We start from the raw sequence: 20,149 nt of genomic DNA on the forward strand, positions 1-20,149 counted from the left end.
AGTGCAACCATCCCAACACCAGCCCCTGCTCCAGACCCACCCAGGGCGAGAAGAAGTAGTAAGGATCAGGTGGGGAAGAGAGAGAAAATTATTGAAATGATGAGATGCCCAGGACTGAAAGAGCTCAGCACTGCTGTGATGCAGCACCAGCACATGGAATCCCTTGGGAGGGTCGTTCTTCCGTAAATAGGGGAAATGCTGAGGTATGAGTGCTGTTGGGGCCATGTCCGAGGGAAAGTCCTGGACAGTTCTCTTAGGACTCGCTGCTGGGACATTGGTGCCTGCTCCACGTTTTCTCACCATGCCTAAGGAGAGGTTTTCAATGTGAGGCCTCTGAGCTCATCATGGGCTCGGGTCCAGGGCTGAAGAAAAACATGCTAATCATTGCATTAAGTGCATTTATGTCTCAGAACAACGCTTGTCCTTCCCAAGAGGGGCCATACCCAGCACACCGGAGATACGGTAAACTGCATCCGCCCTGCGGCCTGTAAAACCCAGCCTGGAACTCCAGGCACAACCCAGGGCCAGGGGACACCACCCCACGGCGGGTGCAGCCCAGCTCCCGCTATCCAGGAGAGCAGCGCTGGATGTCCCAAGCTGCCCAAACCCACCCAGGGTTCTGCCCCGCCCCTGGCAGCTCTTGGAGCACTCTGCAGGCACCACTCGCATGGCTGCAATTCCCACCTGCACTGGAGGGCAGGTCCTGGCCAGGAAATACCTGCTGCAGGCACCCAGCCCCTGTCTGCTGCCAACTGGCGAGGAAACCGTGCCCAGGCGTCCACCTGGACAACAGTCCTTCAATCTGCCCTGTGAAGAATCAGGAACGCGGGGCACATTCCCTTTTTCCCATGTCGCACGTGTGCGGTTTGGGCTGGTTCCTGAAGTTTGGGTGAGCTGCTGCAGCCCTTTGCCAGGGCCCAGCTCAGTGTGGAGCCTCATCCTGCCTGGACCTGGCCAGCGTATCGGTCGGGTGGTTGGGTAGGCCCAGGAGCAGGGGTGGCCCAGGGCAGCGGTTGGGTTGTGATGCTCTTTGGCTGCGTGTGGGTTCAGCTGTGCAGAACTGGGCAGGGAAAACACCCAGCGCTGGAAGGCCTGCGCAGGCACGGCCGGAGGAAGAGGAAGAGGGGTTGTGCTGCATGCTCAGGTCAGCTATTCTTGCCCTCGGGAGGAACCAGGAGGCAGGGCCGGGCTCCGAAGGCAGAGCAGGGCAGGCAGCCACGGAGCCCGCCCGGGGAGACGGCTGGAAAGGGCCCGCAGCCGACCGGAGGAGATCCCGCGCCATTCCCACAGGGATTCCCGAGCGGGCAGAGACCAGTGAGGAGGCGAGGGGACGGCGGGGGAGGCTGCTGGGCACGGGTGGGACCGCGGAACCGTCCCTCTGCGCCCTCAGAGCGGGTTTACCCCCGACCCCGGCGGGAGGGGCCTTGGACGACCTCCAGAGCACGGGGCGGAGCCCTGAGTGGGACGGGTGGAGTCCCCGCCGCCGCCCCGGTGCGAGGCAGGACCGGACCGCGCCGCCCGGAGCTGGTGCGGGCTCCGCCCCTTCCCTTTGCACTCCCCTCTGTGCCCCCGCCCAGGGGTGGTGGTCCCCGAGACCCCCTCGCTTTGCGCTGCTCCCGCCCCACCAGGGGCGGCCCGTGGCGGCGGCCCCTCCCCGTCCCTGTGCCGCTGGCGGTGGCGGTGCCGGCCCGGGGCGGAGGCGGAACCCAAACCTGCCGCCCGTGCCCAGCCCCGCCGCGGCAGTGTCCGCGGTGTGCGTGCCCCGCAGCCCCGCCGGGATGTCGCGGCCGCTGTCGGACCAGGAGCGGCGGAAGCAGATCAGCATCCGCGGGATCGTGGGAGCCGAGAGCGTGGCCGAGCTGAAGCGGGGCTTCAACCGGCACCTCCACTTCACCCTGGTCAAGGACCGCAACGTGGCCACCCCCCGCGACTACTACTTCGCCCTGGCCCACACCGTGCGGGACCACCTGGTGGGGCGCTGGATCCGCACGCAGCAGTACTACTACGAGAAGGACCCCAAGGTGGGAGCGAGGGGATGCTGGGCGGGACCCCTCTTTGCAGGGCGGGAGTGCGAGGGAGGCCCCCCCGGTTTTCCCAAGGGGGGTCCTGCAGGGTGGGAGTGGGGGAATTCCTACAGCCGTTGTAACCCCTTGGGCACAAACCGCCCCTCTGTGAACTTGCCAGAAAAAATACAGGAATGGGGGGCTCGGTTTTCCTTTGGTCTGAGGATGTTCCCTTTAGCGCTGCTGAGCAGAGGGACTGGACTTTAACAAGGAGGAGGCCGCTGTCCTTTGCTTTGCAAAACAAACAGAGCGCAGCTTGGCTGGGAGCTGGGTGCAGGGCATGGGAACAGCGTTTGTTGCCCCACAGTGCTGGCGTGGGTGAGCTCTACCAAAAGCAGCTGCAAAGCCTTCTAGGGTGAATTACTTGAAGGGCTTAAGCGGAGGCAGCTGCAAGCAGCTCTTGTCTGAAAGAGGTGCAAGCCTGATCTGTGCTGCAGGGGTCCCAAGCGAGACAGATCTGGTTTTGTGCAGGAATTCCGTGTGAGCTGGCTTGCACCCACCGAGCACAGGGCTCTGGCTGCTTGGGGATTAAGCAGTAATCCCCTCCTGCAACCTGGATGGCTCTGTCGCCTTCAATTTGCTTCCTGGGAGGGTGGTGCGGCCAACACCTCGCTGGGCTGGTGCCAGCCCCTGATAGCTCAAATCCCTGCCATGTCCTGCAGGGGAGAGAAAGATAAACCACTTCCAGGGCTTCAGAGTGGGGACTCTGCCGTACAGCTCAGCCGTGCTGAGTGCCGTTCACCCTGCATCATGGCCTCCAGCTCTGCTGGGACCAAGCCAGTAAACCCAACCCATGCTGCCCAGAACGCAGAGTCACCGAATGGTTTGGGTTGGAAGGGACCTCAAAGCTCACCCAGTTCCAACCTCCGGCCACGGGCAGGGACACCTTCCACTTGACCAGGTTGCTCCAAGCCCCATCCAACCTGGCTCTGAACACTGCCAGGGATGGGGCAGCCACAGCTTCTCTGAGCACCCTGTGCCAGTGCTTCAGCACCCTCACAGGGAAGGACTTCATCCTAATATCTAATCTAAATCTGCCCTCTGTCAAGTTAAAGCCATTCCCCCTTGTCCTGTTCTTATATGCCCTTGTAAAAAGTCCCTCTCCAGCTCTCTTGGAGGACCCTTAAGGCACTGGAGGGCAAGTTTATGTGTGATAGGGAAAGGTCACAAATTCAAATGAGATCAAGAAAGGACATTTCTTTTCAACCCCAGTGCAGCACCTTCTGTATAATGGTAGTCTTCCAAACTCCAGCAGTTCACAAGAACTTCTGCCTAAAACCTGGTCTAAATCTCTCCTCTGTCAGTTTAAAGCCATTGCCCCTTGTCCTGTCCCTACATGCCCTTGCTTCAGCTTTCTTGTTCAGCCCCCTGTAGGTACTGAAAGGCTGCTCTAAGGTCTCTCCTGAGCCTTCTCTTCTCCCGTCGCCATCCCCAGCCCGCCCCTGTGCGGGTCCTGGGGAAAGCTGTCAAGTCAGTGGCTCCCTCCAGACTAAATCCTTCCTTAAAACCTGCTGGTGCTGACACAGGCGACAGCTTACGCAAGCCTCCACCTTCCTGGCCACATCCTGCCCCCGTTGTGTCAGCAAGAGGGGAGACGAGAGCAAACCCAAGAGGGCTGCAGGGGAAGCCGGTGGCCCTGTGGCTGCCACACACCTCTGTTCCCAGTGGCTCCCTTGTTTTTCTGGTTGCTTTGTAGCTCATGGGGACGTTGGGTAATGTCTCCTCTTTAAAGGTTACCTTTGTACCACTGCAGCCCCCGGCGTGCTCAGGCCAACCATCATGGAGCTGTCCCTGCTCTTGGACCGGGCACCGCAGCTTGTCCCGACAAACCACCTCGGCACTGCCATCTTCCTGGCTTGGGAAATAGCAGGGGCAGGAGAGCAGGGCAGGGGCTGCAGGCGCAGCCGCCTCGGGGCCTCCAAGGAGCCCCAGCCCTCAAGTTCCTGGTGCAAACCCCCCTGCCCTGTTGACAGCCAGGGTTCTCCTCCTGCTTTGAGGTAACTCCCAATAGCAGCTCCTGCGGTGCAGGGGAGCCTCCTCCAGGCCTGGGGAAGGTGACCTGGGTTGGTTTTCTCTTTCAGAGGATTTACTACCTCTCCCTGGAGTTTTACATGGGGCGGACGCTGCAGAACACCATGATCAACCTGGGGCTGCAGAACGCCTGCGACGAAGCCATCTACCAGGTGAGCATCCCAGGCAGTGAGGCCCCGGGGCAGGAGGGCTCCGTGCTCTCTGGATCCTGGAGATGTCCGTCCGTCTTTTACCACGCTGTCTGCAAACTGCTCCCTGAGCAGCAGGTGATGCCGTAGTGCATGAATGCTGCTGCAGGACCTGCTTTCACAAGGCCCACGGCTGCAGCCAGCACTTGCAGCCTGAGCAGGGCTGCCCAGTCCCACTGCTGTGTGCTGAGGGATGCAGTACAGCGCTGCTGAGCCCATAAACTGCCAGGAAATGCATGGTTCTATGCATGAGGCCGTTAACAGCCATAATCAATGGCAGAGGAGCCTAATTCAGCCCCAGGCTGGGGCTGGCACCCTGTGGCACTTGGGTTGTCAAAGGTTTTTGGGTGGCTCCTTTTCCCTCTACCTTTCACCACTTGGACCAGCGTGTCCAATGCGTGTCATGTGCAACTGGGGCGTCTGCACAGCAGCGGGAGCAGCTTTTGTGCAAACATGATCAAGGGACAGTAACTTATTTTTAGGCTTTTTTATCTCTTATCTGTTGACCTTGGCAGCTGAGCTGGGGATGCGGGTTGAGGTGAAGAGCCTGGGATGCTGCAGGGGGAAGCAGAAGGTGTGAGATTGTTTGGAAATCACCTTCTTTGCAGTCGATGGCAGGTGAAGCTATGGGCAGAACCTTCCTTAGTGCATGTGCTGAGCTCCCCGGGCACAAATGCCAAACTTCTCTAAAATGAAATGGTAGAATAGAAGTCACTTGAAATATTTGTGTGGGCACTGAGGGCTGCCAGTGCAATGCAGGGCTGGGAGAAGGTGCTGTCTCTTACCTGTGAGCAGTGCAGGGTCTGGCTCTCCTGCATGGGTGGCTGTGGCACTGGGGCTGTGCCTACCTGCTGTGACCGTGGGACGTCAGGGGAGATGCAGACCAAGGGGTTTCCATGGGAAAAGGTGGCTCAGCGCTGACAAGGCACCGTCTTAGTTCCTGCTGAGCTGCCCAAGGTGCTTTGCATAGGCAAAACCCCTTCCTCCCACAGCATCCCAGGCTGGAACCTTGAGAGTTCCTTGTGAAAGTGGTGCGGTTGCTTCTCTGGGTACCTCTGTTAAAGGGTGATGCCTGGGGCCATGGGGATGGGCACCTGGGCTACTGTGCCAGAGGGCAGTGATGCACATGGGTGACTGCCCAGGGGGATGGGGGTGCTGGGGGAGCAGGAACGCAGCACTGCCCGTGTGGGGCTGCAGCCGTGGTGCTGGGGCATAGGGAGAGGGAAGAGGGCTGGGACTGAGCCCTGGGAGACCTGCCTGAAAGACCTGGGACCAGCACCCTGGTTATGGCTCTGCCTTGGTTATGGCTGGGTGCCCCCAGGCCCAAGGAGCTTGTCCACGGCAACGTCACCGGTGCGTGCATCCCTTGTAAAGGCTGGTGGAGGGACTTCAAACACCAGAGCTGGTCCCTGCTACAGCCTGAGCATCCCTGGAGGGGGAGGGAGGCTGCTCTGGATGCAAATCACAGTGTCCCACCTGCAGGGATAGGTCTTGCAGGGTTCGGTGTCTTTCCACCCCTCCTGGAGGCCACCCTAAGAGGGATGGCAGCAGTGGGTGCAGCATAGCACCCAGGGGTGCGTGCCAGCAGTGCATCCGCTCCTCGGGGCTGGGCACCGAGCGTGTCTGGCCCATCACCTTCTCCTTCTCCTCTGTAGCTTGGGCTGGACATGGAAGAGCTGGAGGAAATCGAGGAGGATGCTGGTCTCGGCAATGGTGGTCTGGGCAGGCTTGCTGGTGAGTGAGCCCCCAAGCGGTCTCATTGCTGGGGAGATGGGGCACAGCCCCAGGGCCTTTGCATCCTCTGCAGGGGGTACCTAAACCAGGGGATAGGGGTTTACTGCTCCAGCCTGTCCAGCACAGGGTGAGAGGTGTTGGGTGGCCGGGCAGCGAGCAGCTGCTGCTGGCCCTGCCTCGTATCCCTGCGGGGCTCCTGCTTCTGGCTATTGCTCTCCATGGGAGAAGGACCCACTGTCTCCCAGGGCTCCCCAGGGAAGTGCCCGTCAGTGCTCCCCTGTCTCCCTGGCAGCCTGCTTCCTCGACTCAATGGCAACGCTGGGGCTGGCAGCCTACGGCTACGGCATCCGCTACGAGTATGGCATCTTCAACCAGAAGATCCGGGACGGGTGGCAGGTACGGATGGAGGCGCGTGGCCCTCACCTTCCCCCGCACAGCCAAAGCCCTGAATCCGGCCTCCCCCTTAGATCAAGTTGAGATCAGAGTGCACAGACACTCTCTCAGCTTGGAGACTGCAGGAGCTGTTGGTGCTTTGGTGTTTATAACTTGTCAGGTGTTTTCTTGAGCAAGTTTAACTTCTTAAACTGGTGCTAACAGGGAGGGAGAGGTCGTGTCCATGCTGCTCATGGGGTGAGGATGGTTTCACTGCGGCTGTACAGGGATAGTGTAGGAAGGTCTGGTGGAGGCCAGATGCAGCCCCCAAGCCCTGCTGTGCAGCCTGACATCTGGGTTAAAGCATCAGAGGGTGGAAGAGGCTGTTTAGGAAATGCAGTGGAAAATGTGGTGTGCATCTGCAACACCCCTGGTGGGAGGCAGCCCCGAGTGCCCAGAGGACCCTGTGAGCACTCCCAAAAGCTGTCCCTACCGCCAGCAAGTGGAGACCTTTCCTCCTTGGCACAGCATTCCCTGGCTGCTACGTCCTGATGTGGCTTATCTCCCCTGGCCCTCACACAATGTTCCTGCTGCCCGGAGCTCTGACCTGGCCGTGCCAAAGGTGATCTCTACCCTGGGCTCTCCCCAGCACTGCCGGGGCAGGGATCAACTCCACTTCATTAGCTGGCCTGCAGGCTGACACTGGGTAAGAGGCTGGTGGCATCTTGGTCACAGCACGGCAGTGTTAGCGGTGCACTGAGGAACATTCATTTCGTCCCCACCTCCTCATCCCCATCCTTCACCCCTCTGGCAGGGAGACCCTGGGGTTCAGGGTGGTTGGGGCAGAGTCTCCAGGCTCACCCTGTGGCACCAGAATTCAGGTTTAGGGCAGACGATCTCCAAAGCATCAGCCCCTTGATGCAGCCAGAGCCTGTCCCAGCCCCGCACGTGGCACAGCCTGGGGAGGTCCCTGGGGCTGGGTGGCCCCACCACAGCTGCCGCTCCCTCCGGCAGGTGGAAGAAGCCGATGACTGGCTCCGGCATGGCAACCCCTGGGAGAAAGCCCGTCCCGAGTACATGCTGCCCGTGCACTTCTACGGCCGCGTGGAGCACACTGCCACTGGCACCAAGTGGGTCGACACCCAGGTACGGGCTGGGGCACAGCCTCGTGGGGCCAGCATGTGGGGACCCCTTGCATGGCTTGTCCCGTCACCTGGGGGGCTGCACCCCTGGCGTGGGTCCCGCAGCATCCCTGCTGGGGAGGGTTGCACTGGCGAGGGTGCTTCGCTGGGGTGGAAAAGGCGGTAGTGAAGCAAAGTGGGGAGGGGATGGACATTAGGGATGGGGACAGGTTTTGGTGCTCCACATCTGCAGCCAACCTCTGAAATACCCAAAAACACCTCCAGCAGGTCTGTGTGCAATGCACAGCACGGTACGATGGCTTAAATTAAGCTGCTTCTGAAGCTCGCAAGCCTTTCTCCATCCCCTGAGTGCTTCTGGCAAACACCAGAAGTCACTGGGCAGACCTGAGGGAGCCGGGATGTCCCCATGGCAGGGGCTGTGGGTACAAAGCATGTCCCCACCATAAAGATGGGTGCAGCCCTGAGCTCAGTCCTGGAGGAGCGTCTGTGGGATGGGAAGGCTCAGGTGGGGCAGGGGAGACCTGGAGGGACACCAGCCAGGGGCACAGCCCAGCCTCAGCTCCCCTGCTGATGTTGTAGGTGGTGCTGGCGCTGCCCTACGATACCCCTGTGCCCGGGTACTTGAACAACACCGTCAACACCATGCGCCTGTGGTCGGCTCGAGCACCCAACGACTTCAACCTGCGGGACTGTAAGTGGCTGCTGGTGGGGTGCCAGCGGGATGGGGTGGAGGGGGGTCCCGTGCCCACCTTATCCCTCTGCTCCTCCGCAGTCAATGTCGGAGACTACATCCAGGCTGTGCTGGACAGAAATCTGGCAGAGAACATATCCCGCGTCCTCTACCCCAATGACAACGTAAGTCACGATGCGGGGCAAGAGTGTCCCTGGTTTAGGGACGGATAAAGAGCACCCAGAGAGAGTGTGAAGTGGAGTAACCCCGGGACATTGCAGAGATGCTTATCATTGTGTTTCAAGCTGCCTGTAGTGCTTGGGTGGGGATTGCTGCCTCTCACCAGGGCTGCAGTAGAGATGACTGTTGCTGGGCAAATCTGTGCTCAGTGTGGTAAAAGGGAGTGGGGATGAGAATGTCCTGCTTGCAGGCATAGGGGAAGAAGCTGAAGGGCAGCTCTCCACACTCTGCAGTCTGTTTTGGACGAGCCTTGATGGAGTTTTTCCCATTTAACCCTACCCCAGCCTTCCCAGCTGTCACGGAGAGCTGGGGGGACCACAGCTCCAGTGGTGAGCTTGCCTCTTACAGATCCTATTTTGCAGACCAGCGGGCTGGTGTTTTGTGCTATGCGAACAGTGGCTTTAATTCTTGTCTCAGAATTAGCTCCTCGGTGTTACAGCCCCTGCAGCTTCCCTTCCATCTCCCCAGTACCTTTCCTTGTGGCCAGAATTTTCACACCAGGGAGAACAGGTTTTGACGATGCTCGGGAGGGACTCAACCTGTTTGCAGTGGCAGGCACATCTCACACACCTGTGCTGCAATCTGGAAAGCATGGAGAGACTCTGGGGTTAGAGCTGCTGCCAGAACCAGTGCAGGAGAAGCAGTGGGGCCTCACACCATGCTGTGTGGTGCACGTGTGCCGGTGCGGGTCCCTCGTGCAGGGAGGTGTGCCTAGGGTGGCACAGCTGCCACAGCACAGGCACTGCCTGGGCAGCACGCTGCAGTGCTGCAGCCCCCGCTCCTCTGCTCGCAGTTCTTCGAAGGGAAGGAGCTGCGGCTGAAGCAGGAGTACTTCGTCGTGGCTGCCACCCTCCAGGACATCATACGCCGCTTCAAAGCGTCCAAATTTGGGAGCACAGACAGTGTCCAAATCGTGTTTGATTCCTTTCCTGACCAGGTACAAACCCACGTTGCTCTGACATGTACCTTGGAGCTCAATTTGACACCTCTCAGGTGCCCCCCAGGCCTTGAGATGTTTTGTGGACCCTCCCTGGGTACCTGTGCCCAGCTGATGGGCAGTGGGATGCCCACGTCCCACACACATCCCCACATGCCACCACTGCTCTCCGCACAGGTTGCCATCCAGCTGAACGACACGCACCCTGCCATGGCCATCCCTGAGCTGATGCGGATTTTCGTGGACATCGAGAAGCTGCCATGGAACAAGGTAGAGAGACCTGACTTGGCCACTGATCCCCTCCGCTTGCACTCACCTTCCTGCCAGCCCATGGTGGAGGAGCTGGGCAACCAGTTTTGTAGCTGCTGGTGGCCTGGGGAGTGATGTGGAGCAGTCAGGATGGGTTTAATGGGTATGGACTTGGAGGCGTCGGCTTGGCCGTGCTGCTGACCGTGGTGGGAGGACTGTGCATGGGTGCTGGCACCCAGCCTCGCTGCTGAGCACCAGCTCTCCCCTGGCAGGCCTGGGACATCACCAAGCGGACCTTCGCCTACACCAACCACACAGTGCTTCCCGAAGCCCTGGAGCGCTGGCCAGTGGACCTGGTGGAGAAACTGCTCCCCAGACACCTGCAAATCATCTATGAGATCAACCAGAGACACCTGGATGTAAGTCCCTTGGGCAGCAGAGGAACTCTCTCTAGAGAGGGGCCCAGGGATGGCGTGTGTTGTGCTGTCAGGACTAAGGGGTGCACAGAGGGGTGAGGTTGGGTGTGTGGCCAGGTGGTTCTGTCTGCTATTTTGGGAAGTTGGTGTGCAGTTGCCATCCTGCAGTTACTGCCTGTTTTAAAGACTTTGCACTTTGCTCCAGGGCCTTACCTGTTGGCCTTTCTTTGCTCCCTAAATACACAGTTTATCCTGGGAAAGGATGAGGTGGAGGGTATAAAAGAGGTGGAGGTTTGGCCTCCTGGGCTGGCAGCACAAGGCTTTTGCTGAAACAGCCCTGCTGGCCACACGTGCCCAAAAACCCATCTCCAAGACTGGGGGGGCTTGGGACGTCCTTATGTCTGGAGACATCCATGCTGGGGAAGGGCACCCTTTGGAGGGGGTTTGCACTGTCACTTTGAAGTAAAAGCCATCGCTCTGCGGCTCAGCATGTCAAGCGCTTTGGAGACATTGCTGTGGCCCTCTCCTCGGGAGCAGTCGGGTGGGAAATCCCTAAATGCCAGCACCCCTCACCATCTCTCTGGTCTTCTCTGCAGCACATTGCATTTCTCTTCCCTAACGACGTGGACCGACTTCAGAGGATGTCCCTGATTGAGGAGGGAGGTACCAAGCGGATCAACATGGCCCATCTCTGCATCGTCGGCTCCCACGCTGTCAATGGCGTGGCAAAGATCCACTCGGAAATAGTCAAGACTCAAGTGTAGGCGTGGTGGCGGGATCACCCTTGGCTTGGTAATGGTGGTGCCAGGAGGCAAACCTGAAGTTGTCCCCTCCTCGTCCTCACAGCTTTGAGGACTTTGCAGCGCTGGAGCCGGAGAAGTTTCAGAACAAGACCAACGGCATCACCCCGCGGCGCTGGCTCCTGCTCTGCAACCCGGGGCTGGCGGAGCTCATCGCAGAGGTAATGCTGTGCGGGAAGCGTGCTGGCCCCCAGCCCTTCCTGACCCTGGGAACACTGCTCCAATCTCAGCCTTTTACATCTTCTAAATGGTGGAGATGTGTTTGCATCTCGCCCGAGTGCTCTGCTCCTGCTTCCCAAGCGCTGCTGGCTCTGCCAGCCGGGAGCAGCACGCCCGTGAAGGCGCCTGCGAGCATCGCGTGGTCAGCGCGTGCCTGTGCTCCTGTTGCAGAAAATAGGGGAGGACTATGTGCGGGACCTGAGCCAGCTGACAAAGCTGCACGAGTGCGTGGACGACGACCTCTTCGTCCGGGAGGTTGCCAAAGTGAAGCAGGTGAGGGGGTGGCCAGGGGCTGGAGGCAGGGAGAGCACAGGCTGGGCACTGGCGTGCTCCCTGCCCTCACCCAGGAGAACAAGGTGAAGTTCGCGCTGTACCTGGAGAAGGAGTACAAAGTGAAGATCAACCCTTCCTCCATGTTTGATGTGCATGTGAAGAGGATCCACGAGTACAAGCGGCAGCTGATGAACTGCCTGCACGTCATCACTATGTACAACCGTAAGTCACCGTGCACCCCAAGAGGACAGGCTCCCCTGCGGGTGCATGAGCATTCCCTGCCCCTGGGATGCAGCTCAAACAGAGGGTGACACCTTGCTGCTGTCTTCTCCAGGCATCAGGAAGGATCCTGCAAAGCTCTTTGTGCCGAGGACAGTGATCATTGGGGGCAAGGTGAGTTGGGTCAGGAGTTTTAGGCATTTTGGAGGAAGTCCTTGACAATGCCCTGGGGAAATTGGTTGCAGATGTCTCATGTGGCCAGGTCCATGAAGCTCTCCAGGAAGTGCTGGGGCAGCACTTGTTGGCTTCAGTCCAAGCAAGGCACTGAGTTTTGGGGCTTGCACAACCATGTGCTGCTTTTGGTCAGGGAAGCCCCTGAAAGCTTGGTGGTGCATCACACGGGTTGGATGAGGTGATGGAAGAAATCTTGAGCGGGTCCTTCCCCGGGCATATGGGCACTGGATGGACCTCCCCTGCCCCTGGCCAGCCCTCTGGGCTCACCTGTGGCTTTTCTCTTAGGCTGCCCCAGGATATCACATGGCTAAAATGATCATCAAGCTCATTAATGCTGTGGCTCAGGTGGTGAACAACGACCCCATTGTGGGGAGTAAGCTGAAGGTCATCTTCCTGGAGAACTACAGGGTCTCGCTGGCAGAGAAAGGTAGCCCACCGGGAGCACACTGTGGGGAGGGTACATCGGCCCCGTGGCTGTCCGCCAGCCCACGGCTCCCTCACTGCTAGGCAGGAGGTCTAACGTTCTTTGACATGCTACAGACACAATGCTGGTCACTGTGAGCCCCTTGTGTCCACGTGTTCTGTTGGCAGTGATCCCTGCTACTGACCTGTCGGAGCAGATCTCCACAGCAGGCACTGAGGCGTCGGGCACAGGGAACATGAAGTTCATGCTGAATGGGGCGCTGACCATCGGCACCATGGATGGAGCCAATGTGGAAATGGCTGAGGAGGCTGGAGAGGAAAACCTGTTCATCTTCGGCATGAGGGTGGAGGATGTCACAGAGCTGGACAGGGAAGGGTGAGGGCTGGAGACGCTGGGGGGGGTTCCACCACAGGCAGCTCAAGCAGCAGCATCTCATATCAGCCTTTCCCTGCCAGGTACAATGCCCAGAAGTACTACGACCAGCTCCCCGAGTTGAAGGAAGCCATTGACCAGATCAAGAGTGGCTTCTTCTCCCCAGAGGAGCCTGACCTCTTCAGCGACGTGGTCAACATGCTCTTCCACCATGACAGGTGAGCCCTGGGATGCCATCCATCCCCTGGGTTGGGTTCCCCCGCCAAACTCCTGGTGCCCGTGTGGAGCAGCCCCCTGCAGCGACCATCCACCCTCTGGCTGATAATGTCCAGTCTTCCAGCTCTGATGACGTGCATGTGGTCGAGCAATCGATGCTTCACTGGTACAAGAGACGGGTCTGTGTCCAGCACCTTATGCTTGGCCCACTAAAGACTGGGGTACATTAAGGCCGAGATGCATTTGGGTGCACAGCCCTCATCAGATGATAGATGCTTTTAAGTGTCTCAAGGGCCTTCCTGGCTAGAGCATTAAGCAGCCAAGGGCCACGAGCATTTGCACTGGAGCAGTGTCTCCCAGTGTGCCCTAGAGCACACGTGCCGCACCACTCACGGGCTTGCAGGGCTCTCTGCGCAAACAGGGCTTGGGGAGGGTGAACTCGTCTGAAGTGCTTGTGTTGGAGGCAGCCCAACATGTAGCAGCCCAAGCCCCGTGTGCTGCAGCCACCGTCCGCGCTGAGCTCCCACCTCTGCGTTCCTGTTGCCGACGACTCCTTTCTTTGCTGCTACAGGTTTAAAGTTTTTGCAGACTACGAGGCTTACGTCAGGTGCCAGGAGAAGGTCAGCGAGCTGTACCTGGTGAGTGCCGGCCTGGGGACGAGGCAGGGGAGCTCTGATGGGGGCACCACATTCCCTCCCCGGGGATGGGTCTGTGCATGTACATGGGTTCCTGGTGAGGAGGCTCCTGGATGTGCTGCTGCAGGGAGTCTTCCCTCTTAAGGCCAGTGTAGCACCCATGGGTGCAAGCCTCCAGCCACAGTCCCACCTCTCTCCTTGCAGAACTCCAAGGCATGGACCAAGATGGTCATCAGGAACATCGCAGCAGCCGGCAAGTTCTCCAGCGACCGCACCATCAAGGAATACGCCCAGGACATCTGGCACGTGGAGCCCTCCAACCTGAAGATCCCACCGCCCAATGAGCCGCGGGACGCGGCTGAGCAGAATACACCCAACGGCACAGCAGCGTAGGGGCACGGAGCTGCTGGCAGCTGGAGCTGAGGGATGTGAGCACAGACGCTGTACAATGGTCTCTGTCTCCGCTGTGTGGTGTCTGTGCTGCTGCTGGCTTTCCTACCAGTGGGGAAGGGGTAATTTTTGTAACTCGAGTGTCGTGCAGAATGTGAGAACTGTTGCCCTGTTGTGTCATTGGAGTCCAAGGGGCTCTTTGCTGAAGCCTGAATTACGGACTGGGCTTGCTTGCACTAATGCAAAAACTGGGTGTCAGGGGTGAGGTGCTGCGGCCCAGACAGAGATAGCGTGGGCAGCGCAGCTGGACACAGCTGTCTAAGCCCTTGCAGGTGATGCTGAAGCAGGACTTGGGGTGCAGCTCTTGCCAGTCCTGAGGCATCAGTGCTGGGCAGTTTAAGGGGTAGTTGCAGTAGGGCTGTGTACCCCCAACACTGCCCCATATGATGCTCCTGGACACGGTTTGTGTGGTCCTGTCCCAGGAGCAGCACCCAGATCACAACAGTATCCCCATCCCCCAAGAAACCTGAAGCATCCTTGAGGCAGTAGGAGAATTAGAACATTTTTCAGTAAATTTTATTACTTACAACAGCAAGTTCCCGGTGTGGATTTGAGTAAGTGCTTGTGGTTGCTGCATGCAGCAGCTGGCATCTTTTAATGTTCAGGAAGTCTCTGTAACAAGACGTAGTAAATTTTACACTGTTATTGCTGACCATCCTGTGCTGCTTCAGAGCCTGGTTTCTGATCCCTAGACGTGGGTCTGAGCTGGGCTTAGGGCAAAGCTGTGTACCCAGGGCAAAGAGGATATCCTTAGGCCTTTTCTAGGCAAGGTTCGAATTCCCTCTTTTACCCAAGCAACTTGGGTCTGTATTTTCCTCATCCTGTTCCGTTAATAGAACCATTGAAACCAAAATTTGATCCCTGTAAGTTTTCATTTCTAACCCTAGTTGTACAATTAAATCTCTCCCCAGCAAATTGCTTCCTGCTACAGGAATGTATAACAATTGCCCTTGAATTGTTTCACTGTATTATTCAAGGTAGTGTCTTAAAAAACGGGAACTGAAGATCCCTCTCGCTGAAAATCCCTCTCTTTTTACTCCCAAAACAGTTATCCTTTGGTTTAATAATTTCAGTGCACCTGATCAAGTGCACATGTGTGCGATGAAGTGTATGGCTCCACATGTGTGTGATTATGTGTGCAAAGTGTGCTGTGCCTTCACGGGGCTGCTCGTGAGCAGCCTTTCTGGAGCTGGGGCTAGGGTACAGCCATCTGATAAGCTTGACTGCACTAACACAAACAGCAAGTTGTGGAGCAGGCTTTTCTACTGCAGGGCCAAACAATGTTCCTGAAATACTGTAAGTCATTTATAGCATTTCCCCCCTTCTCTTTCGTAAAATCAGCAAGAGAATTTATTGTTCCTGAAAGCGAGGGATTCAGACTGCTGGCTCAGCCCGGTCCCAGCAGAGGGAGGCACTGCGTGAGCCTCACACTGTCAGCCCTGCCAAAGCAGCTTGGGTCCGACCTGGCATACGCACATCCCCTCTGCTCAATGCATCCCACCCTGGCAGCGTGGTGCTGGCAGTGGTGCAGAGCTGGCCTCTTTCCAGAGAGGCTGTGTCAGCCTCTCTTGTCACCATCTCTTGATGTCCAACTGCACACACACAGCAGTGATCTGAGCGTGGGCGGGCTTCTCTGAGCCCAGTGGCACTGCACCCATCACAGCTGCAGATGCTGCACCTCCTGCTCATTAGGATTGTCTGGGGGTAAGTTATAAACTATTTGGGGGGGAATCATACGGAGGGGGTAAACTCTTTAGAGGATCCCATGCCTTAGGTTCCTCAGTATTTCCCTTGATTTTCTTGTTTGTTGTTTTTAAGGGGAACTAGTGAACTGCAGGGAGGGGCAGCATTTCTCCCTCCTGCTTCACTGTTGATCCCGACCTGAGCCTCCCAGGAGACCTCTTACACGTCTCAGGCTCCCAGCATACCCAGCATGCAGCACAATCAGACTCTTCTTGTGAGAAAAGTTCCTTAACACAGAATCATAGAATAGTTAGGGTTGGAAAGGACCTTAAGATCATCTAGTTCCAACCCTCCTGCCATGAGCTGGGACACCTCACACTAAACCGTGCCACCTGAGATTATGTTCAACTTGGCCTTGACACTACCAGGGATGGAGCATTTACCACTTCTTTGGGCAACCCATTCCAGTGCCTCACCACTCTCACAGTAAAGAATTTCTTCCTTGTATCTAATCTAAACTCCCCTGTTTAAGTTTGAACCCGTTACCCCTTGACATTTACATAAAGATTTAAAGTCTGACATTCTTATGCTTCCCTAGCCCCATACTTTGGCCAAAAAACGGCCACTGGCTGAATACTTTCCTTTGTCCATATAAAATAACAGTACTGTACCATCTTGTCCCTTTTTATATAAGACATGTCTTTCCAATTTTTCAACATCCTCCCTAAGGGGCTTTCTGGAGGAATATTATTCCTGGGATGATTCCTCTCATCCCTTCTCTTTTCCTCAGGCCTGTTTTTCTTATTCTCCATTCTGTTTCCTGAGACTTCCTTTCAACAAGTCCTTACACTTTGTCCTTCCCCGGCTGTATCCCTCACGGAATAACAGAAATGCAGATCCGGACTCCACACTCTCTTTGTACTTATTTGTACGTCTCAGACACCCGCTCAAGTCTCTCAGAATGTCCCAACCACCAAGGTAATGCTTCAAGTCCAATTTTCTTACCTTGGCCCCTGCACGGAGTTGCCTGGTTGCTGCAGTGGTGCCTACTTTTTCCTCTCTCTCTCTTTTTCCCCCTCTGGTTCACTGGGCCTACCTTATAAATATGGTCTCAGGATTTTAGGCAGTAGCTGCGGAACCCCCGTCGAGCCGCACTAGGCCGTTGAAATCAACAGGACACGTCTCCCCATCTTTTGGTGGCGGAGGTCCCCTCAACAAGGACTTGATCCCTGATGAGCCCCCACGCTGTGAGATACAAACTTCTCTTGTAAAAGCTCAGGGCAGGCACAGCAGTGAAGCGGCAGCTATTCTTTATGGACGTTTTTGCAAAACCGGGTTTCCTGGCAAGTCGGCAGGCACAGAAAAGGCAGAACTTGGATTTGTATTTCCTATCTCGTCCGCACATTCCCTCCCTTGTTTTCCCATTGGCTGGATACTCCAAGATTTCCAGCCTGTCCAGCATGTATAATCCACATGCCAACTTGTCCCTCCTCTGTTTGCATCTCCCGTTACTCGATTTTCCACGCCCCTTCCTCTTATTTATCTATCTCCTTTTATGGTTCGATTTCATAACTCTCTGGCAGATGTGGAACCCCAACTTCATAGTTTTGGAACCCCAAGTTGCATGGGTTGTACAAAGACCGTATTCGTTCTAACCCCAGTGTGTACCCTTTGTCCAGAGACGATACTGTCTTTAACCACAACCACAGAGTCTGCCTGGCTCGGTTACGGTATCTCAAACCCGTCAGCTCGTTTCCTGAGTGACTCAGCCCCAGCCCCAACATTGCAAAGCTGAATTAGGAACTGAACTCCCCCCAGGCCCTGTCGCCGTCGCAGTCGCCACAGCCCCACTCCCGCCGCCGCCAGAGCCGCGGCCCGTTCCCATTCAGGCCCCGCCCCAACTCCAGCCACCCCGGGGCGGGGCCGAGGCTGCCCAACGGCTGCCGCCGCGGCCCGGGGGGCGCTGCAGGGAGCCCGGGGCCCGCAGGGAGGTGACGCGCGGGGCGCGCCGGCCGTGCCGAGGGAGAGATTCCGGATAAGACCGCCAAAATAATCATAAAAATGCAGGTTTGAAACCAACGCGGGTGTCCCCGCTCCTTCTGGAAGGGGAGGAACCTGCTGCTGGTTCCCCTCTCGGCTGCGATTCCCGCTCTGTCAGGCTGAGTCGGCTGGAGCTGAAACTTCCCACCAGGAAAGGCATATCTTCGTTTCACCGGTAATTCCCTGAGACTCGGATCGGCGCAGAAGGACGCGCTGCTTGGACACAGGGATGCACGACTGGGCCATTGCCCGTGTCACCGAACCAGCCAGCATGGCCCACAGCAGAGAGGGCTTTGATAAATACACCTCAGCAGGGCTGGGAGCAAACCCGTTCCTGGAGGAGCAGCCAGACCATGCGAGCGTTTCGGGCTGCTCTTATGCCACCCGCCCTCCTGAGCAAGACCAACACACACCGAGCTGCTCCTGCCGTTCCAGCTGAGCTCCAGGGCCAGGCGAGGCAGGACACGATGGTGGGACAGGCTGCTGAGACAAGGCAGGCGCTGGGCATGTGGCGCTGCACCCTCCGGCACCCGTGGTGGACAGTTGAGGTGTTGCTCAGCAGGGTGCTCATGCGCAGCTCTGTGAATCAGGGAGGTTGGTGCGGACGCAGCAGCCTGTGCCAGCCCCGAATGCAGATCCAGGCAGGTCCCGTCAAAGCAGGGCTGTGGGCAGGTGGGTGCGGGTTCCCCATCAGCAGATGCTGCAGTAACGCGGCCCAGGCCAGCCGCAAGCTGCTCTGCCCGCGCTGAGGGAGCAGGAGGACAAGCGGAAGCCATCAGCACATCCAGCTGGTTTTATTCATGAGAGCTTTTTGCTTCCACCCCAAATTTCCCCCCATCCCTGGTGGGTGCAGCTGGGCTGCAGCTGGGGCAGCAGCGCATTGCCGTGAAGAGGACAGGAGAGACGGTCCCAACGCCTCGCATTGCTGTCAGTGGGGATGGGCAGGGTGCAGCCTAAACTGCTTGCAGGGCTTTATTGGGCTGCAAGAGCTGAAGGGGATCAGCCCAGGATTATGGCAGATGCCGCGCGTGCACCAGGATGGCGCAAATACTTGGTGCCATAAGGGGCCAGCACAGCAAACGTCGCAAACATGAGGATCTCCCGGGCTGGAGGGAAACTCCTACAAGTGAGAAGCTGTGCTGGCTCGGTCCCGAGCGTGGTGGGGGAAATGCGGCTTGTACAGCAGGGGCTGGACATGCGATGGCAGCAATGAGCCGCAGCCGAGGGGGCGCGACAGCGCACGGCTCGCCATTGTTCTATGCAAAACCGGCAAAGCTTGGGCTTCTTTCTTTCCATGCTTCTCCCCGCACGAGCTGTGAGAGGGGGAGGTTTCCGGCTGGATTTTCCTACGGCGTCTTTTCCTACATGCCCACTTTGTTCGGTTTTGCTGATGGTTTCAGAGCCCTTTTTTCTTTTCCTTTCTTTTCTTTTTTCTTTTCTCGTTTTCATTCTTTTCTTTTTTCTCTTTTTCTTTTCTTGTCTTTTCCTTTATTTTAGTTGAGTTTAGTTTAGGTTTTGGGGTTTTTTTTTTGCTTTGTCATTGCTAATTTATGATGACAATGACATCTTTATCTCTGGTGGTGACATTGGTCACTTGCTTTGCAGAGCTCTCACTGCTGTGGAAGTCAGATGCTGTGGAAGTCAGAGGCTGTGCAGGATTCTCCCAAAATCTGCTAAGAAACCACCGCAGGCTGCAAAGCACCATCTGTGCTGGCCACAGAAGGCCTGTGAATGGGGAGCAGCAGATTCAGGTGAACACAAGGATTCACAGCAGGAGCAAAAGGCTCTGCTGTTTCAGTTGAAGCAGCAGCAAGTGACCCGTGCCCCCAGCTAGGCACTAGCTGGGTGTCCCAGCTAGGCTGTCATGCACGCTGCTGCTAGCAGGGGGCCTGGGGGCCAGAGTTATTCTTTTGCATGCAGGGAAGTCCACGCAAAGAGAATAATTGATGTTTTGACCCTTGTCCAGTCTCTTGTTTCCAGCAGTGTCCCCAGTGCTGGCTCATGTGTGGTCCCGGGGCTTGGGCCAAATCACAGCAGGTCATGTCCAAAACATCACAAGTCTCCTGTCAGAGAGGACCCCTCTCAGAAGGCTGGGGCTGGTCAGGGCATAGACCCCCATCCCTTTCTGCCATGTGTGCGGGTGAGGGGCTCTGGGCAGCCAGGCCGTGAGCTGGGCTGGGCAAGTCGCTGTGCTAGTACAGATGGACCGAGGGACATTGCCACTGCTGCTGCAGAGTGTCACTGAGACCAGGCTCGATGAACTGCACAGGAAACTCAGCATGAATTCAGCATTGCCCACAGCAAGGCTGGAGAAAGGCAGAGCAGTTTGCCTGCCCAGGGCCAGGGAATCCCATAGCCACATGGAAAGTAATTAAAGGGGTTTAGCAAGGTCATGCTTGAAAAGAATATATCCTTGTTTTATTTCCAGGCTGCAGCCTTTGCATCAGTTCTGCCTGCTGAGGAAACGCGCCGCCTTTGTGTTTGCATGAATAAAGCCAGTGGCCAACACGTCAGTACTGGGGGCTTTGGCTCTTGCAGTCTT

At 57.3% G+C, this 20,149-nt stretch overlaps 1 protein-coding gene across 3 annotated transcripts; it reads left to right on the forward strand.

Moving 5' to 3' along the window:
• Positions 1–1,745: 1,745 nt before the first annotated feature.
• Positions 1,746–13,829, forward strand: LOC308221152 (glycogen phosphorylase, liver form). 3 transcript variants are annotated; one of them, XM_080618099.1, is made up of 20 exons: positions 1,746–2,021; positions 4,145–4,246; positions 5,938–6,016; positions 6,309–6,412; positions 7,403–7,534; positions 8,110–8,221; positions 8,303–8,385; positions 9,234–9,377; positions 9,555–9,647; positions 9,899–10,045; positions 10,639–10,802; positions 10,889–11,003; positions 11,233–11,334; positions 11,409–11,556; positions 11,669–11,727; positions 12,073–12,214; positions 12,379–12,586; positions 12,667–12,801; positions 13,371–13,437; positions 13,639–13,829. In XM_080618099.1, the coding sequence occupies exons 1-20, from the start codon at positions 1,779–1,781 to the stop codon at positions 13,825–13,827; spliced, it is 2,568 nt and encodes an 855-aa protein (XP_080474225.1). In that variant the 5' UTR covers positions 1,746–1,778; the 3' UTR covers positions 13,828–13,829. The 3 variants fall into 3 exon arrangements, with proteins under 3 accessions (XP_080474225.1, XP_080474226.1, XP_080474227.1); XM_080618100.1 differs by lacking the exon at positions 4,145–4,246; XM_080618101.1 differs by lacking the exons at positions 4,145–4,246; positions 5,938–6,016 and having other exon boundaries at positions 6,392–6,412.
• The last annotated feature ends 6,320 nt before the right edge of the window (positions 13,830–20,149 follow it).

The sequence above is a fragment of the Psittacula echo genome (assembly GCF_963264785.1).
Source record: "Psittacula echo genome assembly, chromosome: 5".
Lineage (NCBI taxonomy): Eukaryota > Metazoa > Chordata > Aves > Psittaciformes > Psittacidae > Psittacula > Psittacula echo.

Bases quoted from the DNA above. Each gene is read 5' to 3' on its own strand.
- LOC308221152 (XM_080618099.1), top strand. From the start codon at position 1,779: ATGTCGCGGCCGCTGTCGGACCAGGAGCGGCGGAAGCAGATCAGCATC. The intron at 6,413-7,402 runs GTACGGATGGAG...TCCCTCCGGCAG, and splicing joins AGATCCGGGACGGGTGGCAG to GTGGAAGAAGCCGATGACTG. The intron at 9,378-9,554 runs GTACAAACCCAC...CTCTCCGCACAG, and splicing joins TTGATTCCTTTCCTGACCAG to GTTGCCATCCAGCTGAACGA.